Source organism: Salmo salar, chromosome 04 (assembly GCF_965601325.2).
Source record: "Salmo salar chromosome 04, fSalSal1, whole genome shotgun sequence".
Classification (NCBI taxonomy): Eukaryota; Metazoa; Chordata; class Actinopteri; order Salmoniformes; family Salmonidae; genus Salmo; species Salmo salar.
Genome location: NC_138294.1, coordinates 92,771,764 through 92,790,289, shown reverse-complemented (window position 1 = coordinate 92,790,289; position 18,526 = coordinate 92,771,764). Strand labels below are relative to the sequence as shown.

Genomic DNA, 18,526 nt, shown 5'->3' with positions numbered 1-18,526 from the left:
CCATAACATTTGACTTGATTCGATGTATATAGACTGTATCTGTGGTCGTACCCGTGTTGAGTCGTTGACCTCCATCTGAGCCAGCAGTTTCCCGTTGATGCTGAAGTTACAGAAGCGTCCTCTCTCATAACAGATGATACAGTGGCCCTCGCTGGACACAGAGATGAGGCGGGGCCTCAGGCACAACTCTGGGCCCTCCAGGGCCCGCAGCAGATCCCCTGTTATAGTATGGACCAGACATGGACCCTCTGGAGGAAGGAGGGGAGAGAGAAGGGATGGAGATTTAGAAACACACACACACACACACACACACACACACACACACACACACACACACACACACACACACACACACACACACTGACCTTTGGCCCCACTAATGACCAGTCCCAGCTCAGCGCAGACGGACACACACACCACCTCATGGTCGTGACCCGTCAGCACGGCTCTCGGAGCAGGGTAGTCACCTAGGAAACATATTTATTCATTAAAATGTTCTCTGTAAAGTGTCTCGAGACTAAATACACTTTAAATAAAATGTGAAACACGAAGAGCAGATTAAAAATGGGAAAAGTATCTGTTCATGGAGATCAAAATGATTGTTGGGGGTCGTTGGGGGTCGTTGGGGGACGTTGGGGGATCGTTGGGGAACGTTGGGGGATCGTTGGGGGAACGTTGGGGGATCGTTGGGGAACGTTGGGGGAACGTTGGGGGAACGTTGGGGGGGAACGTTGGGGGGAACGTTGGGGGGGAACGTTGGGGGAACGTTGGGGATCGTTGGGGGAACGTTGGGGATCGTTGGGGGAACGTTGGGGGATCGTTGGGGGAACGTTGAGGGAACGTTGAGGGAACGTTGGGGAACGTTGGGGGACGTTGGGGAACATTGTAAAAAGGACAGGAAATGTAGATGAAGCATATTGCTATGTACCGCACAAACACACACACACACACACACACACACACACACACACACACACACACACACACCACACACACACACACAGACTTACTGTTGTTGGGGTTGTCTCCTATGATGTGATGCCGTCCGCTCCAGTACCACAGCAGCAGGGTAGCGTCTCTGGACCCCGACACGATGTAACAGTCCCCTCCGATGTAGCTCTCTGACCGGGCCAGGCACGTCACCACGTCCCAGTGGCCAAACACTATCTGGGTCAGCTTACCTACAGGGAGGAGGTAGAGGAGAGATGTAGACATATTGAGGAATAATGTAGACCTATTGAGGAATAATGTAGACGTATTGAGGAATAATGTAGAAGGTTTGAAGAATAATGTAGACATATTGAGGAATAATGTAGAAGGTTTGAAGAATAATGTAGACCTATTGAGGAATAATGTAGAGGCATTGAGGAATAATGTAGATGCATTGAGGAATAATGTAGACGTATTGAGGAATAATGTAGACGTATTGAGGAATAATGTAGACACATTGAGGAATAATGTAGACACATTGAGGAATAATGTAGACGGATTGAGGAATAATGTAGACGCATTGAGGAATAATGTAGACGTATTGAGGAATAATGTAGACACATTGAGGAATAATGTAGACGCATTGTAGTAGTAAAGTAGTAGTATTTTATCTCGTCCGCATCACCTCAGGGTTGTTGCATATGAAGAACTGTAGTGGTGTTATACCTCTCACTCAAGTAGAAAGAAATCAATAGTGAAGTAGTGTGGCATAGTATTGTTTAGTAACACCTGTCTCAGTAGAGTAGACTCTGAAGCTCTTGTCCCAGTATAGATAGTATATAGTATAGTATTATAGTAGTACTATGGCAGTATTACCTGTCTCAGTGGAGTAGACTCTGAAGCTCTTGTCCCAGTATAGATAGTATATAGTATAGTATTATAGTAGTACTATGGCAGTATTACCTGTCTCAGTAGAGTAGACTCTGAAGCTATTGTCCCAGTATAGATAGTATATAGTATAGTATTATAGTAGCACTATGGCAGTATTACCTGTCTCAGTAGAGTAGACTCTGAAGCTATTGTCCCAGTATAGATAGTATATAGTATAGTATTATAGTAGTACTATGGCAGTATTACCTGTCTGCAGTAGAGTAGACTCTGAAGCTATTGTCCCAGTATAGATAGTATATAGTATAGTATAGTATTATAGTAGTACTATGGCAGTATTACCTGTCTCAGTAGAGTAGACTCTGAAGCTATTGTCCCAGTATAGATAGTATATAGTATAGTAATATAGTATAGTAGTACTATGGCAGTATTACCTGTCTCAGTAGAGTAGACTCTGAAGCTATTGTCCCAGTATAGATAGTATATAGTATTATAGTAGTACTATGGCAGTATTACCTGTTTCAGTAGAGTAGGACTCTGAAGCTATTGTCCCAGTATCGATAGTATATAGTATTATAGTAGTACTATGGCAGTATTACCTGTCTCAGTAGAGTAGACTCTGAAGCTATTGTCCCAGTATAGATAGTATATAGTATTATAGTAGTACTATGGCAGTATTACCTGTTTCAGTAGAGTAAACTCTGAAGCTCTTGTCCCAGAAGCCACAGACCAGGATTGTAACGGTTGTCGGCGGTAACCACGAAGCAGTGTGTGTTGATCTGGATGCTCTGGTCCCACCAGGTCTGTGATCTGACGCTTACTCACACCTGAGTTGTTGGCTACACACACACACACACACACACACACAAAATAACAATGCTAATAGAAACTATAGTGATCTATGATCTGATGCCTAAAAACCTATGGACTCTAATTTGGGCAAAACGTGTTACCAAAAGTGTGACCACCAGGGTATCACATGACCAAGGCAGATGATGTGTTCTGACCTATGAGAGGGTCCATCTCAATGGGCAGGTGATGAGCCTGTTCTAGGGAGTAACCTGGAGCCCCACGGAGACCTGAGAACACACAATGCATGGTTACACCTCACACACAATGCATGGTTACACCTCTCTCTCTCTCTCTCTCTCTCTCTCTCTCTCTCCTCTCTCTCTCTCTCTCTCTCTCTCTTCTCTCTCTCTCTCTCTCTCTCTCTCTCTATCACTCTCTCTATCACTCTCTCCTTCTCTCTCTCTCTATCACTCTCTCTCTCTATCACTCTCTCTCTCTCTAATCACTCTCTCTCTCTCTATCACTCTCTCTCTCTCTATCACTCTCTCTCTCACACACACACACACACTCACCCCCCCCCCCCCCCCCCCCCACTCACCGACGGTGTTGTGCCAGCGGTTGACAGCGAAACAGCCTGCTGCAGGTGACGGTGACAGCGGCAGGGACAGAGAGGTGGGGCAGGGTGTTGGCTGCTACGTGGGTCACAGGGGAGTTGGAGGGGAACTTCAGCACCATGATCACATCCTGCTGCATCTGGTCCTTAAACATCAGAGGACTCTGAGGAAGAAAACACTGATGAGACAGAAGAGAGAGAGAGAGAGGGAGGGAGGGAGGAGAGAGAGGGAGAGAGAGAGAGAGAGACAGAGAGAGAGAGAGAGAGAGAGAGAGAGAGAGAGAGACAGAGAGAGAGAGAGAGAGGGAGGGGAGGAGAGGGAGGAGAGAGACAGGGAGAGAGGGAGGGAGAGAGAGGGGGGGGAGGAGAGAGAGGGGAGAGAGAGAGAGAGGGGAGGAGAGGGAGGAGAGAGAGAGAGAGAGAGAGACAGAGAGAGAGAGAGAGAGAGAGAGAGGGAGAGAGAGAGAGAGGGAGGGAGGGGAGAAGGGAAGAGGGGGAGGAGGAAGACAAAAGAGGGGCGAGGGAAGAGGAGAGAGGGAAGAGAAGAGAGGGAGGAGGTGAGAGGGAGGAAGTGAGAGGGATTAGGAGAGAGGGAGGAAGTGAGAGGGAGGAGGAGAGAGGGGATTAGGAGAGAGGGATTAGGAGAGAGGGGATTAGGAGAGAGGGAGGAGGAGAGAGGGTTTTGGAGAGAGGGGAGGCGGTGAGAGGGATTAGGAGGAGAGGGGTGATTAGGAGAGAGGGAGGAGGAGAGAGGGAGGAAGAGAGAGGGGATTAGGAGAGAGGGAGGAGGTGAGAGGGATTAGGAGAGAGGGATTAGGAGAGAGGGAGGAGGAGAGAGGGAGGAGGTGAGAGTGATTAGGAGAGAGGGAGGAGGAGAGAGGGATTAGGAGAGAGGGAGGAGGTGAGAGTGATTAGGAGAGAGGGATTAGGAGAGAGGGAGGAGGAGAGAGGGAGGAGGAGAGGAGGGATTAGGAGAGAGGGTTTAGGAGAGAGGGAGGAGGGTGAGAGGGATTGGGAGAGAGGAGGAGGAGGAGAGAGGGATTAGGAGAGAGGGATTAGGAGAGAGGGATTAGGAGAGAGTGAGGAAGAGAGAGGGATTAGGAGAGAGGGATTAGGAGAGAGGGAGGAAGAGAGAGGGATTAGGAGAGAGGGAGGATGTGAGAGGGATTAGGAGAGAGGGATTAGGAGATAGGGATTAGGAGAGAGGGAGGAGGTGAGAGGGAATGGGAGAGAGGGAGGAGGAGAGAGGGATTAGGAGAGAGGGATTAGGAGAGAGGGAGGAAGAGAGAGGGATTAGGAGAGAGGGATTAGGAGAGAGGGAGGAAGAGAGAGGGATTAGGAGAGAGGGAGGAGGAGAGAAAGATGGGGTAGAGGTATGGGAGAGTGATGGAAAGAGGAATGGGAAGAGGAATGGGAAGAGGCTAAATTAGTGAGGGAGAACAGGATAGAAGCAGGAACACACACTGAGGAACAGAGGGTGACTTCAGACCCAGAAGGAAGGAGGGTTGGTAGGTTCTAAAATAACTTTCCCAACAATCTCTGGTTGGCCATTAATCCTGGTTTTCCTGCTTATTCTAGGAATAATCCAACCAGTAATTGTAGGGACATTTTATGGAATCCTACAAATTTAAGGGTTGGTATTGAATGGTTAGTTTTGATTGGTTCTGCAGGTATTGGTTGGTTCTGCAGGTATTGGTTGGTAGGTTGGTTGGTTGGTTGGGCAGGTATTGGTTGGTATTGGTTGGTATTGGTTGGTATTGGTTGGTTTCTGCAGGTATTGGTTGGTTCTGCAGGTATTGGTTGGTTGGTTGGTTGGTTGGGCAGGCAATTGGTTGGTTGGTTGGTTGGGGCAGGCATTGGTTGGTATTGGTTGGTATTGGTTGGTTGGGCAGGTATTGGTTGGATGGTTGGGCAGGCATTGGTTGGTTGGATGGTTGGGCAGGTATTGGTTGGTTGGTTGGTTGGGCAGGCATTGGTTGGTTGGATGGTTGGGCAGGTATTGGTTGGTTGGATGGTTGGGCAGGTATTGGTTGGTATTGGTTGGTTGGGCAGGTATTGGTTGGTTGGTTGGGTTGGGCAGGTATTGGTTGGATGGTTGGGCAGGTATTGGTTGGTTGGATGGTTGGGCAGGTATTGGTTGGTTGGATGGTTGGGCAGGTATTGGTTGGTATTGGTTGGTTGGGCAGGTATTGGTTGGTTGGTTGGTTGGGCAGGGTATTTGGTTGGATGGTTGGGCAGGTATTGGTTGGTTGGATGGTTGGGCAGGTATTGGTTGGTTGGATGGTTGGGGGCAGGTATTGCGTTGGTATTGGGTTGGTTGGGCAGGTATTGGTTGGTTTGGTTGGTTGGGGCAGGTATTGGTTGGTTGGATGGTTGGGCAGGTATTGGTTGGTTGGATGGTTGGGCAGGTATTGGTTGGTATTGGTTGGTTGGGGCAGGTATTGGTTGGTTGGTTGGTTGGTTGGGCAGGTATTGGTTTGGTTGGTTGGTTGGTTGGGCAGGTATTGGTTGGTATTGGTTGGTTGGGCAGGTATTGGTTGGTTGGTTGGTTGGTTGGTTGGGCAGGTATTGGTTGGTTGGTTGGTTGGGCAGGTATTGGTTGGTATTGGTTTGGTTGGGCAGGTATTGGTTGGTTGGATGGTTGGGCAGGTATTGGTTGGTATTGGTTGGTTGGGCAGGTATTGGTTGGTAGGGCAGCTATTGGTTGGTATTGGTTGGTATTGGTTTGGTTGGGCAGGTATTGGTTGGTATTGGTTGGTTGGGCAGGTATTGGTTGGTTGGTTGGTTGGTTGGGGCAGGTATTGGTTGGTTGGATGGTTGGGCAGGTATTGGTTGGTATTGGTTGGTTGGGCAGGTATTGGTTGGTTGGATGGTTGGGCAGGTATTGGTTGGTATTGGTTGGGTTGGGCAGGTATTGGTTGGTAGGGCAGCTATTGGTTGGTATTGGTTGGTATTGGTTAGTTGGTTGGGCAGGTGGTTGATTGGTTGGTTGGTTGTGCAGGTATTGGTTGGTTGGTTGGTTGGATGGATGGATGGGTGGATGGGCAGGTATTGGGTGGATGGGCAGGTATTGGGTGGATGGGCAGGTATTGGGTGGATGGGCAGGTATTGGGTGGATGGGCAGGTATTGGGTGGGGTGGGCAGGTATTGGGTGGGTGGACAGATATTGGGTGGATGGGCAGGTATTGGGTGGGTGGGACAGGTATTGGTTGGATGGGCAGGTATTTGTTGGATGGTTGGATGGATGGATGTATGTATGGCAGGTATTGGTTAGTATTGGGTGGTTGGTTTGAAGAGCAAATATTGGTTGGTTGGGCAGGTATTAGGAACAGGGGTGGAATTGGGTCTCTCTCCTCTCCATGACACTATGGGGCACGAGGACCTGGGGCAGCCCCAGAGCAGACTGGGTCCTGGGAGGGTAGAGGACAGTAGAAATAGTAAAAGACAACCAGTAGCCTATGTAACCTGGGTTGTATTCATTAGGGCACATCATAGCAAAACATTTTTCAACATTTTTCAACAAAAGATCAAAATCAGCAGTTTTTCTTAGACAGGACCAGACAGTCCCTCTCTGTTTTAATGTGTTTTCTGATCCAGCCAGTTGGGTTGTGAATAACTGAAACCTCTGGGCCGAGGCCTGTGGGGGGTCCAAGAGGCAGCAAATACATAAATAAAGGAAATATATACAGTATATATTATTAATGGAATATATACAGTACCAGTCAGTTTGGACACACCTACTCATTCAAGGGTTTTTCTATATTTTTTACTATTTTCTACATTGTAGAATAATAGTGAAGACATAAAAACTATGAAATAACACATATGGAATCATGTAGTAACCAAAATAGATTTAAACAAATCAAAGTAGCCACCCTTTGCCTTGATGACAGCTTTGCACACTCTTGGCATTCTCTCAACCAGCTTCACGAGGTAGTCACCTGGAATACATTTCAATTAACAGGTGTGCCTTGTTAAAAGTGAATTTGTGGAATTTCTTTCCTTCTTAATGAGTTTTGAGCCAATCAGTTGTGTTGTGACAAGGTAGGGGTGGTATACAGAAGATATCCTTATTTGGTAAAAGACCACGTCCATATTATGGCAAGAACAGCTCAAATAAGCAAAGACAAATGAACAGTCCATTCATTATTTTAAGACATGAAAATAAGTTGATTTGGAAAATTTCCAGAACTTTGAAAGTTTCTTCAAGTGCAGTCACAAAAAAACCATCAAGCGCTATGATGAAACTGGCTCTCATGAGGACCGCCACAGGAAAGGAAGACCCAGAGTTACCTCTGCCGCAGAGGATAAGTTCATTAGAGTTAACTGCACCTCAGATTGCAGCGCAAATAAATGCTTCACAGAGTTCAAGTAACAGACAGATCTCAACATCAACTGTTCAGAGGAGACTGCGTTAATCAGGCCTTCATGGTCGATTTGCTGCAAAGAAACCACTACTAAAGGAGAGGATAAGGGGTGGCAACAAAAACAAGAAGAGACTTGCTTAGGCCAAGAAACATGAGCAATGGACATTAGACCGGTGGAAATCTGTCCTTTGGTCTGATGAGTCCAAATTTGAGATTTTTGGTTCCAACCGCCGTGTCTTTGTGAGGCGCAGAGTAGGTGAATGGACGATCTCTGCATGGTGGGTTTGTATCATTTGATTTACACAACATGCCTACCACTTTGAAGATGCAACATATTTTTTATTGTGAAACAAACAAGAAATAACACAAAAAAACTGAAAACTTGAGCGTGCATAACTATTCACCCCTCCAAAGTCAATACTTTGTAGAGCCACCTTTTGCAGCAATTACAGCTGAAAGTCTCTTGGGGTATGTCTCTATAAGCTTGGCAGATCAACCTACTGGGATTTTGCCTATTCTTCAAGGCAAAAATGCTCCACTCCTTCAAGTTGGATGGGTTCCGCTGGTGTACAGCAATCTTTAAGTCATACCACTAATTCTCAATTGGATTGATGTCTGGGCTTTGACTAGGCCAATCCAAGACATTTAAATGTTTCCCCTTAAACCACTCGAGTATGGCTTTAGCAGTATACTTAGGGTCATTGTCTTGCTGGAAGGTGAACCTCCGTTCCAGTCTCAAATCTCTGGAAGACTGAAACAGGTTTCCCTCAAGAATTTCCATGTATTTAGCGCCATCCATCATTCCTTCAATTCTGACCAGTTTCCCAGTCCCTGCCGATGAAAAACATCCCTACAGTATGATGCTGCCACCACCTTGCTTCACTGTGGGGATGGTGCTCTCGGGGTGATGAGAGGTGTTGGGTTTGAGCAAGACGCAGCATTTTCCTTGATGGCCAATAAGCTACATTTTAGTCTCATCTGACCAGAGTACCTTCTTCCATATGTTTGGGGAGCATCCCACATGCCTTTTGGCGAACATCAAACGTGTTTGCTTATTTATTTTCTTTAAGCAATGGCTTTTTTCTGGCCACTCTTCCGTAAAGCCCCAGCTCTGTGGAGTGTACGGCTTAAAGTGGTCCTATGGACAGATATTCCAATCTCCGCTGTGGAGCTTTGCAGCTCCTTCAGGGTTATCTTTGGTCTCTTTGTTGCCTCTCTGATTAATGCCCTCCTTGCCTGATCTGTGAGTTTTGGTGGGCGACCCTCTCTTGGCAGGTTTGTTGTGGTGCCATATTCTTTCCATTTTTTATTTAATGGATTTAACGGTGCTCCGTGTGATATCTAAAGATTCTGATATTTTTTTATAACCCAACCCTGATCTGTACTTCTCCACAACTTTGTCCCTGACCTGTTTGGAGAGCTCCTTGGTCTTCATGGTGCCGCTTGCTTGGTGGTGCCCCTTGCTTAGTGGTGTTGCAGACTCTGGGGCCTTTCAGAACAGGTGTATATATATATACACTGAGATCATGTGACACTTAGATTGCACACAGGTGGACTTTATTTAACTAATTATGTGATTTCTGAAGGTAATTGGTTGCACCAGATCATATTTAGGGGCTTCATAGCAAAGGGGTGAATACATATGCACGCACCACTTTATTATTTATTATTTTTTAAACAAGTTATTTTCTTCAATTCACTTCACCAATTTGGACTATTTGGTGTTTATGTCCATTACATGAAATCCAAATAAAAATCTATTTAAATTACAGGTTGTAATGCAACAAAACATGAAAAACACCAAGGGGGATGAATACTTTTGCAAGGCACTGTAACTGCCAAAATAAACAAAAACACCAATATAGTGTCTTAAAACGACCTGCCCGAACAGCTTCAATGTTCCTTGGCATAGATTCTACTAGTGGACCTAAACCACGGCAGGAAAATACACAGTAACGTAACATTTATATCCCTCATTTACTCAGGCGTTTCCTTTATTTTGGCAGTTACCGGTTGCCTACAGAAAGGGAAGGCCGTAATTTGGCCAGCATGCATGTCAGATATACAGATTGCTGCATTGTGGCCATAGACATATAATAAACAGAAGGGTTTTGGAATCTCTTACCCTGCCAATTTGACTGTTAAACTCATGGGTACACTTGCAATGGTTGCCAGCCCTAACTTGAATTGGAACGGCCATCTATGGATTATATTTCCATGGTTGGTCGCGTCTGTCATAATACAAAATCGCGAGAAAACGTACAGTTTGGAAAGCAAATGATGCCTTAATCCGGCCCTGTGTGTGTGTGGGTTCTCACCAGGTGCATGGCGGAGGAGCGAGGGGGGTGGGGCTCAATCAGCAGCTGGGATGGAGTCTGACCACATGCCTGGATCTGGGTTTCCATTAACTGGGGGGGGGGGGGGGGGGGGTAGAGAGAGGGGAGGCAGAGAGGGGGGGGGCAGAGAGAGGGGGGGTAGAGGGGGGGCCGAGAGAGGGGGGAGACGGAGGGGGGAGTGGGGAGAGAGGGGGAGAGCGAGGGGGTAGAGAGAGAGAGAGAGAGGTAAAAGCATAATCAGTAACATTACATTAGTTTGCTGTAATTAACTCAACTGAGATTATATTTCTATGGCTGTAATATTATAATATAACACTGCAAAAAAAATGATGGGTTAAAAACAACTCAATGTTGGTTATTAGGTAACCCAGCGCTGGTTAAATATTGGACAGAACACATGCTGGGTGGGTTATTTTGACCCAGCCAGTTGGGTTGTGAATAACCCAACATTTCGGGTTGTTGGGATTACCCAAACATGGGTTAATTTAACCATCAATTGGGTATGTTTTACTCTCATGCTTGGTTGAACTAGGCTTTTAGGGAACTCATACACTTCAGTAAGCATTATTGAAACTATACAAATGTCAAATGTTGGACCTTTTAAAGAAAACAACCCAATGCCTGCATCTAGCAGCTGGGTCAACCAAACAACCCAGCAGCAGGGTCAACCAAACAACCCAGCAGCAGGGTCAACCAAACAACCCAGCAGCAGGGTCAACCAAACAACCCAGCAGCAGGGTCAACCAAACAACCCAGCAGCAGGGTCAACCAAACAACCCAGCAGCAGGGTCAACCAAACAACCCAGCAGCAGGGTCAACCAAACAACCCAGCAGCAGGGTCGAACCCAAACAACCCAGCAGCAGGGTCAACCAAACAACCCAGCAGCAGGGTCAACCAAACAACCCAGCAGCAGGGTCAACCAAACAACCCAGCAGCAGGGTCAACCAAACAACCCAGCAGCAGGGTCAACCAAACAACCCAGCAGCAGGGTCAACCAAACAACCCAGCAGCAGGGTCAACCCAACAACCCAGCAGCAGGGTCAACCAAACAACCCAGCAGCAGGGTCAACCAAACAACCCAGCTTGTCCATATATGTATATATTCTTTATTCAATTCCTTTACCTAGATGTGTGTGTGTATTCGGTAGTTTGTTGTGGAATTGTTAGATATTACTGCACTGTCGGAACTAGAAGCACAAGCATTTCGCTACACTCGCATTAACATCTGCTGACCATGTGACCAATAACATCTGCTAACCATGTGACCAATAACATCTGCTAATCATGTGACCAATAACATCTGCTAACCATGTGACCAATAACATCTGCTAACCATGTGACCATGTGACCAATAACATCTGCTAACCATGTGACCAATAACATCTGCTAACCATGTGACCAATAACATCTGCTGACCATGTGACTGTGACCAATACATTTTGATTTGATAACACGTTGTTATACATGATGTTGGGCTATCATAGTACTTCACTTCTCGACACCGCTGCCCTGTGACGGTTGTCACGGTGAGTCATGGCGACAGCCAGGTGACCTACCTCCCGCTGTGCGGAGTCGGTGATGGTATCCAAGGTGACGGAACCCTCATAGGACAGGAAGTGGAAGACGTTAAGAGCTCGTACAGCCTCGGGCCCTCTCTGCTTATAACCAAATATCAGATCTATCCACTGGTGCAGCTGGCACGACACAAACTCACTCTCCAACGCCTAGAGAGAGAGAGAGGAGAGAGGGAAGGATGGAGGAAAGGAAGGAAGGAGGGAGAGAGGGAAGGAGGAAAGGGAGAGAGGGAAGGGAGGAGGAAGGGAAGGAAGGAGGGAGAGAGGGAAGGAGGAAGGGAGAGAGGGAAGGATGGAGGAAGGGAAGGAAGGAGGGAGAGAGAGAGGGAAGGAGGAAGGGAGAGAGGGAAGGGAGGAGGAAGGGAAGGAAAGAGGGAGAGAGGGAAGGAGGAAGGGAGAGAGGGAAGGGAGGAGGAAGGGAGAGAGGGAAGGATGGAGGAAGGGAAGGAAGGAGGGAGAGAGGGAAGGAAGAAGGGAGAGAGGGAAGGGAGGAGGAAGGGAAGGAAGGAGGGAGAGAGGGAAGGAGGAGGAAGGGAGCGAGGGAAGGGAGAGAGGGAAGGAGGGAAGGAGGGAGGGAGAGAGGGAAGGAAGGAGGGAGGGAGAGAGAGAGGGAAGGAAGTAGGAAGGGAGCGAGGGAAGGGAGAGAGGGAAGGAAGGAGGAAGGGAAAAAAGGTGGGAGAGAGGGAAGGAGGAAAGGGAGAGGGAAGGGAGGAGGAAGGGAGGAGGAAGGGAAGGAAGGAGGGAGAGAGGGAAGGAGGAAGGGAGAGAGGGAAGGATGGAGGAAGGAAGGAAGGAGGGAGAGAGGGAAGGAGGAAGGGAGAGAGGGAAGGGAGGAGGAAGGGAAGGAAGGATGGAGAGAGGGAAGGAGGAAGGGAGAGAGGGAAGGATGGAGGAAGGGAAGGAAGGAGGGAGAGAGGAAAGGAAGAAGGGAGAGAGGGAAGGGAGGAGGAAGGGAGCGAGGGAAGGGAGAGAGGGAAGGAGGGAAGGAGGGAGGGAGAGAGGGAAGGAAGGAGGGAGGGAGAGAGAGAGGGAAGGAAGTAGGAAGGGAGCGAGGGAAGGGAGAGAGGGAAGGAAGGAGGAAGGGAAAAAAGGTGGGAGAGAGGGAAGGAGGAAAGGGAGAGGGAAGGGAGGAGGAAGGGAGGAGGAAGGGAAGGAAGGAGGGAGAGAGGGAAGGAGGAAGGGAGAGAGGGAAGGATGGAGGAAGGGAAGGAAGGAGGGAGAGAGGGAAGGAGGAAGGGAGAGAGGGAAGGGAGGAGGAAGGGAAGGAAGGATGGAGAGAGGGAAGGAGGAAGGGAGAGAGGGAAGGATGGAGGAAGGGAAGGAAGGAGGGAGAGAAGAAAGGAAGAAGGGAGAGAGGGAAGGGAGGAGGAAGGGAGCGAGGGAAGGGAGAGAGGGAAGGAGGGAAGGAGGGAGGGAGAGAGGGAAGGATGGAGGAAGGGAAGGAAGGAGGGAGAGAGGGAAGGAAGAAGGGAGAGAGGGAAGGGAGGAGGAAGGGAAGGAAGGAGGGAGAGAGGGAAGGAGGAGGAAGGGAGCGAGGGAAGGGAGAGAGGGAAGGAGGGAAGGAGGGAGGGAGAGAGGGAAGGAAGGAGGGAGGGAGAGAGAGAGGGAAGGAAGTAGGAAGGGAGCGAGGGAAGGGAGAGAGGGAAGGAAGGAGGGAGGGAGAGAGGGGAGGAAGGGAAGGAAGGAAGGAGGGAGGGAGAGAGGGGAGGAAGGAAAGGAAGGAAGGAAGGAGGGAGGGAGGGAGAGAGGGGAGGAAGGGAAGGAAGGAAGGAGGGAGGGAGAGAGGGGAGGAAGGAAAGGAAGGAAGGAAGGAGGGAGGGAGGGAGAGAGGGGAGGAAGGAAAGGAAGGAAGGAGAGAGGGGAGGAATGAAGGACAGAGGGGAGGAAGGAAAGGAAGGAGGGAGGGAGAGAGGGGAGGAAGGAAGGAGAGAGGGGAGGGAGGAAGGAAAGGAAGGAAGGAAGGAGGAAAGGAAGGAAGGAAGGAAGGAAGGAAGAGAAAGGTCATGCTCTAGTCCTGTAGCTGTATGGCAGTAAGCCTTCTCCAGTGGTGTTGTAGGGGGGTGTATTCATTAAGACAGGGAAATTAAAACAAGACGGTCAAGTTCAGTTAATACCTCCCTGTTTCAACCCTTTTTCTTTCATTTGCATGCCTGATAAATGTGACCGACCGGCTCGATTCGGTCTTATGTAGCAACATTTGAAATGGTGTTTTTTACATTGGATAAAAGTAAAAGTAGAGACTCAGAGCTAGAACAGTCTATATTATACATTACAGTTGAGGAACAATGGGAAAGTAATTCTGCTTTGAAAGTTGATAAACTTGTAAACTCACTTTTGAGAAAATGGCCCTTGAATGTTTTGGTAAACCTACTGGAGAGCTCTTCTTTGTTTACACCCATTCAGCATCATTCACACCCTTTTAAGCCTTAGCCCCACCCATCTCTTTAAGGAGTCACATGTGAGGCCATGTACTAAACAACCAAAGATTTCAAGACTACAGGCTGGTTTATACTACGGGTGTGTTTGTAAATTTAAATCTGGTGTACCAGAGTGCGTTCTGGGCGTTTGTAAATTCAGAGCATTGTCAGATTGTCAGTTCGTAAACTCAAGAGCTTTTCGCTCTCGGAGCGTTCAGAGAGCACACTGGACACTCTGGCCGAGGAGTAGGGTTCATTTCAGCGTTCTGTCCTAACAACAGCAGTCAAGCACCCAAGTTAACTAGCTAGCTAGCTACTTCCAGAACACAAATGAGAGAACAGGTCACTCTGAACATTTTACTCTCCCTAGCAGAGCTGGTTAGGCTGTTTTCATGTTATCCAGAGCGCTGTTGACTGTAACTGTGCTGCTTGCAACAGTTTAATTTATGCTTTTTTTTGGCCAACATTTACTGACACCACATTTCAACGGGTGTTGAGCGTTTGTAAATGTGTCAATTATTCTGCGCTCCGGTACACTCGATACGAGAGTGCTCTGAAATCAGAGTAGATAGCCAGAGTGAATTTATCAGCTCCGTCCACCGACAGTTGTGGCAATGACGTCATTGTAAATAAGAATTTGTTCTTAACTGACTTGCCTAGTTAAATAAAAAAATAAAAAATCATGAACATTCTATTGAAATGGTTACTTGCATTATGGAGTCTTTTGTTTAGCTAGCTAGCTAAACAATGAACCATAATCCCTGCAGGTAGCTAACCAACCAGGTTCAGTGTTAGCTAGCTAACATTGGGCTATAACTAGCAACGAAAATGACTCTGAGATACGAATAATATTACTATTCAGATCATAGTAGTGAGCCAGCTAGCTAACATTAGCTAGCTTCTACCTCTCTGTCACGGATGCCATGGTTGCCCTTTAGTTTGAAGATATAATCCGGAGACAGGTGTTTTATACAACAGCCTTCTGTGTGTTCTCTGTTCAACTCCGTCTGTATATTTTGCAATCAAACGGCAGAATTTCCTCCATCTCCATCTCACACTAACCACTGATTTCAAAACTTGGTCCTCCAGAAAGTGGAGAGCAACACTTTTGCAGTTCTACTTACGTGATATCTTTCAAAAAAGCCACGTTAGACAGGATGACCTACACATACTGACCAGCTCATGTTATAGACAGAAGCGCGCTACATGGCAGACCAATCCGAACTCATCTCTCGGCATGTCCAGCCCACTCATTATCTCAGCCAATCATGGCTAGCAGGAAGGTTGCTTCACTTTTTCTGTAGTTAACCTGTTATGGCTAGGGGGCAGTATTTTCACGGCTGGATAAAAAACGTACCCGATTTAATCTGGTTACTACTCCTGCCCAGTAACTAGAATATGCATATAATTATTGGCTTTGGATAGAAAACACCCTAAAGTTTCTAAAACTGTTTGAATGGTGTCTGTGAGTATAACAGAACTCATATGGCAGGCAAAAACCTGAGAAGATTTCATGCAGGAAGTGGCCTGTCTGACAAGGTGTTGTTCTTCTTGTCTCTGTTTATTGAAGAGTGAGGATCTTAGCTGTCCCGTGACACTTCCTACGGCTGCCATAGGTTCTCAGAAGGCGGCAAAATGCTGGATCGTGGCTTTGCAGGCTCTGGCTGAAACAAAGTAGCGCGTTTGGGTAGTGGCTGGTTACAGTACTGTGAGACTCAGGCTCGTGCCCGCGTCGACCGAAAGCTTTGTTTTCTTTCCTCTGTTTAGCTAAATGGACATTCCCGGTCGGAATATTATCGCTTTTTTACGAGAAAAATGGCATAAAAATGGATTTGAAACAGCGGTTGACATGCTTCGAAGTACGGTAATGGAATATTTAGATTTTTTTTGTCACGAATTGCGCCATGCGCGCGACCCTTCTTTACCATTCGGATAGTGTCTGGGACGCACGAACAAAACGCCGCTATTCGGATATAACGATGGATTATTTTGGACCAAACCAACATTTGTTATTGAAGTAGCAGTCCTGGGAGTGCATTCTGACGAAGACAACAAAAGGTAATCAAACTTTTATAATAGTAAATCTGATATTGGTGAGTGCTAAACTTGCCGGGTGTCTAAATAGCTAGCCCGTGATGCCTGGGCTATGTACTTAGAATATTGCAAAATGTGCTTTCACCAAAAAGCTATTTTAAAATCGGACATATCGAGTGCATAGAGGAGTTCTGTATCTATAATTCTTAAAACAATTGTTATGCTTTTTGTGAACGTTTATCGTGAGTAATTTAGTCAAATGTTAGCGAATTCCCCGGAAGTTTGCGGGGGGTATGCTAGTTCTGAACGTCACATGCTAATGTAAAAAGCTGTTTTTTGATATAAATATGAACTTGATTGAACAAAACATGCATGTATTGTATAACATAATGTCCTAGGTGTGTCATCTGATGAAGATCATCAAAGGTTAGTGCTGCATTTAGCTGTCTTCTGGGTTTTTGTGACATTATATGCTAGCTTGAAAAATGGGTGTCTGATTATTTCTGGCTTGGTACTCTGCTGACATAATCTAATGTTTTGCTTTCGCTGTAAAGCCTTTTTGAAATCGGACAGTGTGGTTAGATAAAGGAGAGTCTTGTCTTTAAAATGCTGTGAAATAGTCATATGTTTGAAAAATTGAAGTTTTTGTATTTTTGAGGAATTTGTAATTCGCGCCACGCCTATCATTGGATATTGGAGCAGGTGTTCCGCTAGCGGAACGTCTAGATGTAAGAGGTTAAAGCAACTAGGCTCCTAATTTAACAATTGTATTTGTATTTACAGATGGCATACAAGTTTGTTATTAAGGCACATGAAAGTTCACGGCCCAGAAGGCATTTCCGCCAAAAAATGCGGTTTACATTCAAACGTCTCTCCTGTGAAGTAGTGACACGTAAAATATGCCTAGTTTCCTGACACGAGACCCAGCATTCGTGTGTGTGTCTGTGTGTGTGTGTCTGTGTGTGTGTCTGTGTGTGTCTGTGTGTGTGTCTGTGTGTGTGTGTCTGTGTGTGTGTGTGTGTGTCTGTGTGTGTGTCTGTGTGTGTGTGTCTGTGTGTGTGTGTGTGTGTGTGTGTCTGTGTGTGTGTGTGTGTGTGTGTCTGTGTGTGTGTGTCTGTGTGTCTGTGTGTGTGTGTGTGTGTGTCTGTGTGTGTGTGTCTGTGTGTGTGTCTGTGTGTGTGTGTCTGTGTGTGTGTGTGTGTCTGTGTGTGTGTGTGTGTGTGTGTGTGTGTGTGTGTGTGTGTGTGTGTGTGTCTCACCATGCGGTTGATGCGTACGAAGTCCTCAGGTTTCTTGGCCCAGGCTGGCAGTTCTATGTCAGACACAGCTGTCCCGTCCTCTCTCTGTCCCAGCTCATAACCACTACTGTTAACAAACATCTCTGGAAGGTAGTAGAACTCTGGGATCAACTCCTGTTGGCCAACACACACAGTAACACAGTGGGGAGGTTTCATACTGCTTTACTAATGACAAGCAATCAACCAACCAATCAATCAATTACATTTAAACTCTCTCTCCTTTCTCTCTTTCCCTTAAGCACACACACACACACACACACACACACACACACACACACACACACACACACACACACACACACACACACACACACACACACACACACACACACACACACACACACACACACACACACACACTGACCTTGACATCAGCAGTGTCCCGTTGGCAGTTCCTCCATGCCCGTGCGATGCCAGAGAAGGCTCTGTCAGGATGGTCAAACTGGTTCTCATTGGCATTCAGGAAGAACGTGGTGAAGGGCTCCTAATGAGGCAGGAAACATGAAGAATCTCTACTATACTGACACAATCAATATCTCCCTCCCTCCCTCCCTCCCTCCCTCCCTCCCTCCCTCCCTCCCTCCCTCCCTCCCTCCCTCCCTCCCTCCCTCCATCCATCCATCCCTCCATCCATCCCTCCATCCATCCCTCTATCCATCCATCCATCATTCCAGAAGAACGTTGTGAAAAGCTCCTAATGAGGTAGGAAACACAATGTGTGTGTGTGTGTGTGTGTGTGTGTGTGTGTGTGTGTGTGTGTGTGTGTGTGTGTGTGTACTCACTATCCGCAGCATCCAGAGCAGGGTGGTGTTAGCGGTGGAGTAGAGGGAGCTGTAGTGATGGGGTGGCGTTCCGTCCTCTTCCCAGGTATCATAGCGTTCTGCATAGAACACCGCTCGCTTTGGGTTCAACGCACCGATTGGCTGCAGGGAATCACACAGAATTTGGAACAAGAGCTGAAACTAACACAGAATATTTTTCTATTGTACCTGTTTAGGAGAGGTGATGGCTGGCAGAGTAGAACACCTGTTTAGGAGAGGTGCTGGCTAACAGAGTAGAACACCTGTTTAGGAGAGGTGCTGGCTAGCAGAGTAGAACACCTGTTTAGGAGAGGTGCTGGCTAGCAGAGTAGAACACCTGTTTAGGAGAGGTGATGGCTAGCGGAGTAGAACACCTGTTTAGGAGAGGTGCTAGCAGAGTAGAACACCTGTTTAGGAGAGGTGCTGGCTAGCAGAGTAGAACACCTGTTTAGGAGAGGTGCTGGCTAGCAGAGTAG

The 18,526-nt window shown here is 47.2% G+C and overlaps 1 protein-coding gene across 1 annotated transcript in view; it reads right to left on the bottom strand.

Moving 5' to 3' along the window:
- The window catches only part of LOC106574788 (neurobeachin), a 293,517-nt gene that overhangs the window by 10,189 nt on the left and 264,802 nt on the right, over positions 1-18,526 (bottom strand). The window contains 14 exon segments of the mRNA XM_082974820.1: positions 52-248; positions 366-467; positions 1,011-1,181; positions 2,500-2,554; positions 2,556-2,612; positions 2,614-2,657; positions 2,826-2,897; positions 3,209-3,239; positions 3,241-3,402; positions 9,909-9,998; positions 11,484-11,651; positions 17,212-17,364; positions 17,615-17,734; positions 18,033-18,173. Of these exon segments, the coding sequence (XP_082830946.1) occupies positions 52-248; positions 366-467; positions 1,011-1,181; positions 2,500-2,554; positions 2,556-2,612; positions 2,614-2,657; positions 2,826-2,897; positions 3,209-3,239; positions 3,241-3,402; positions 9,909-9,998; positions 11,484-11,651; positions 17,212-17,364; positions 17,615-17,734; positions 18,033-18,173 (1,563 nt within the window).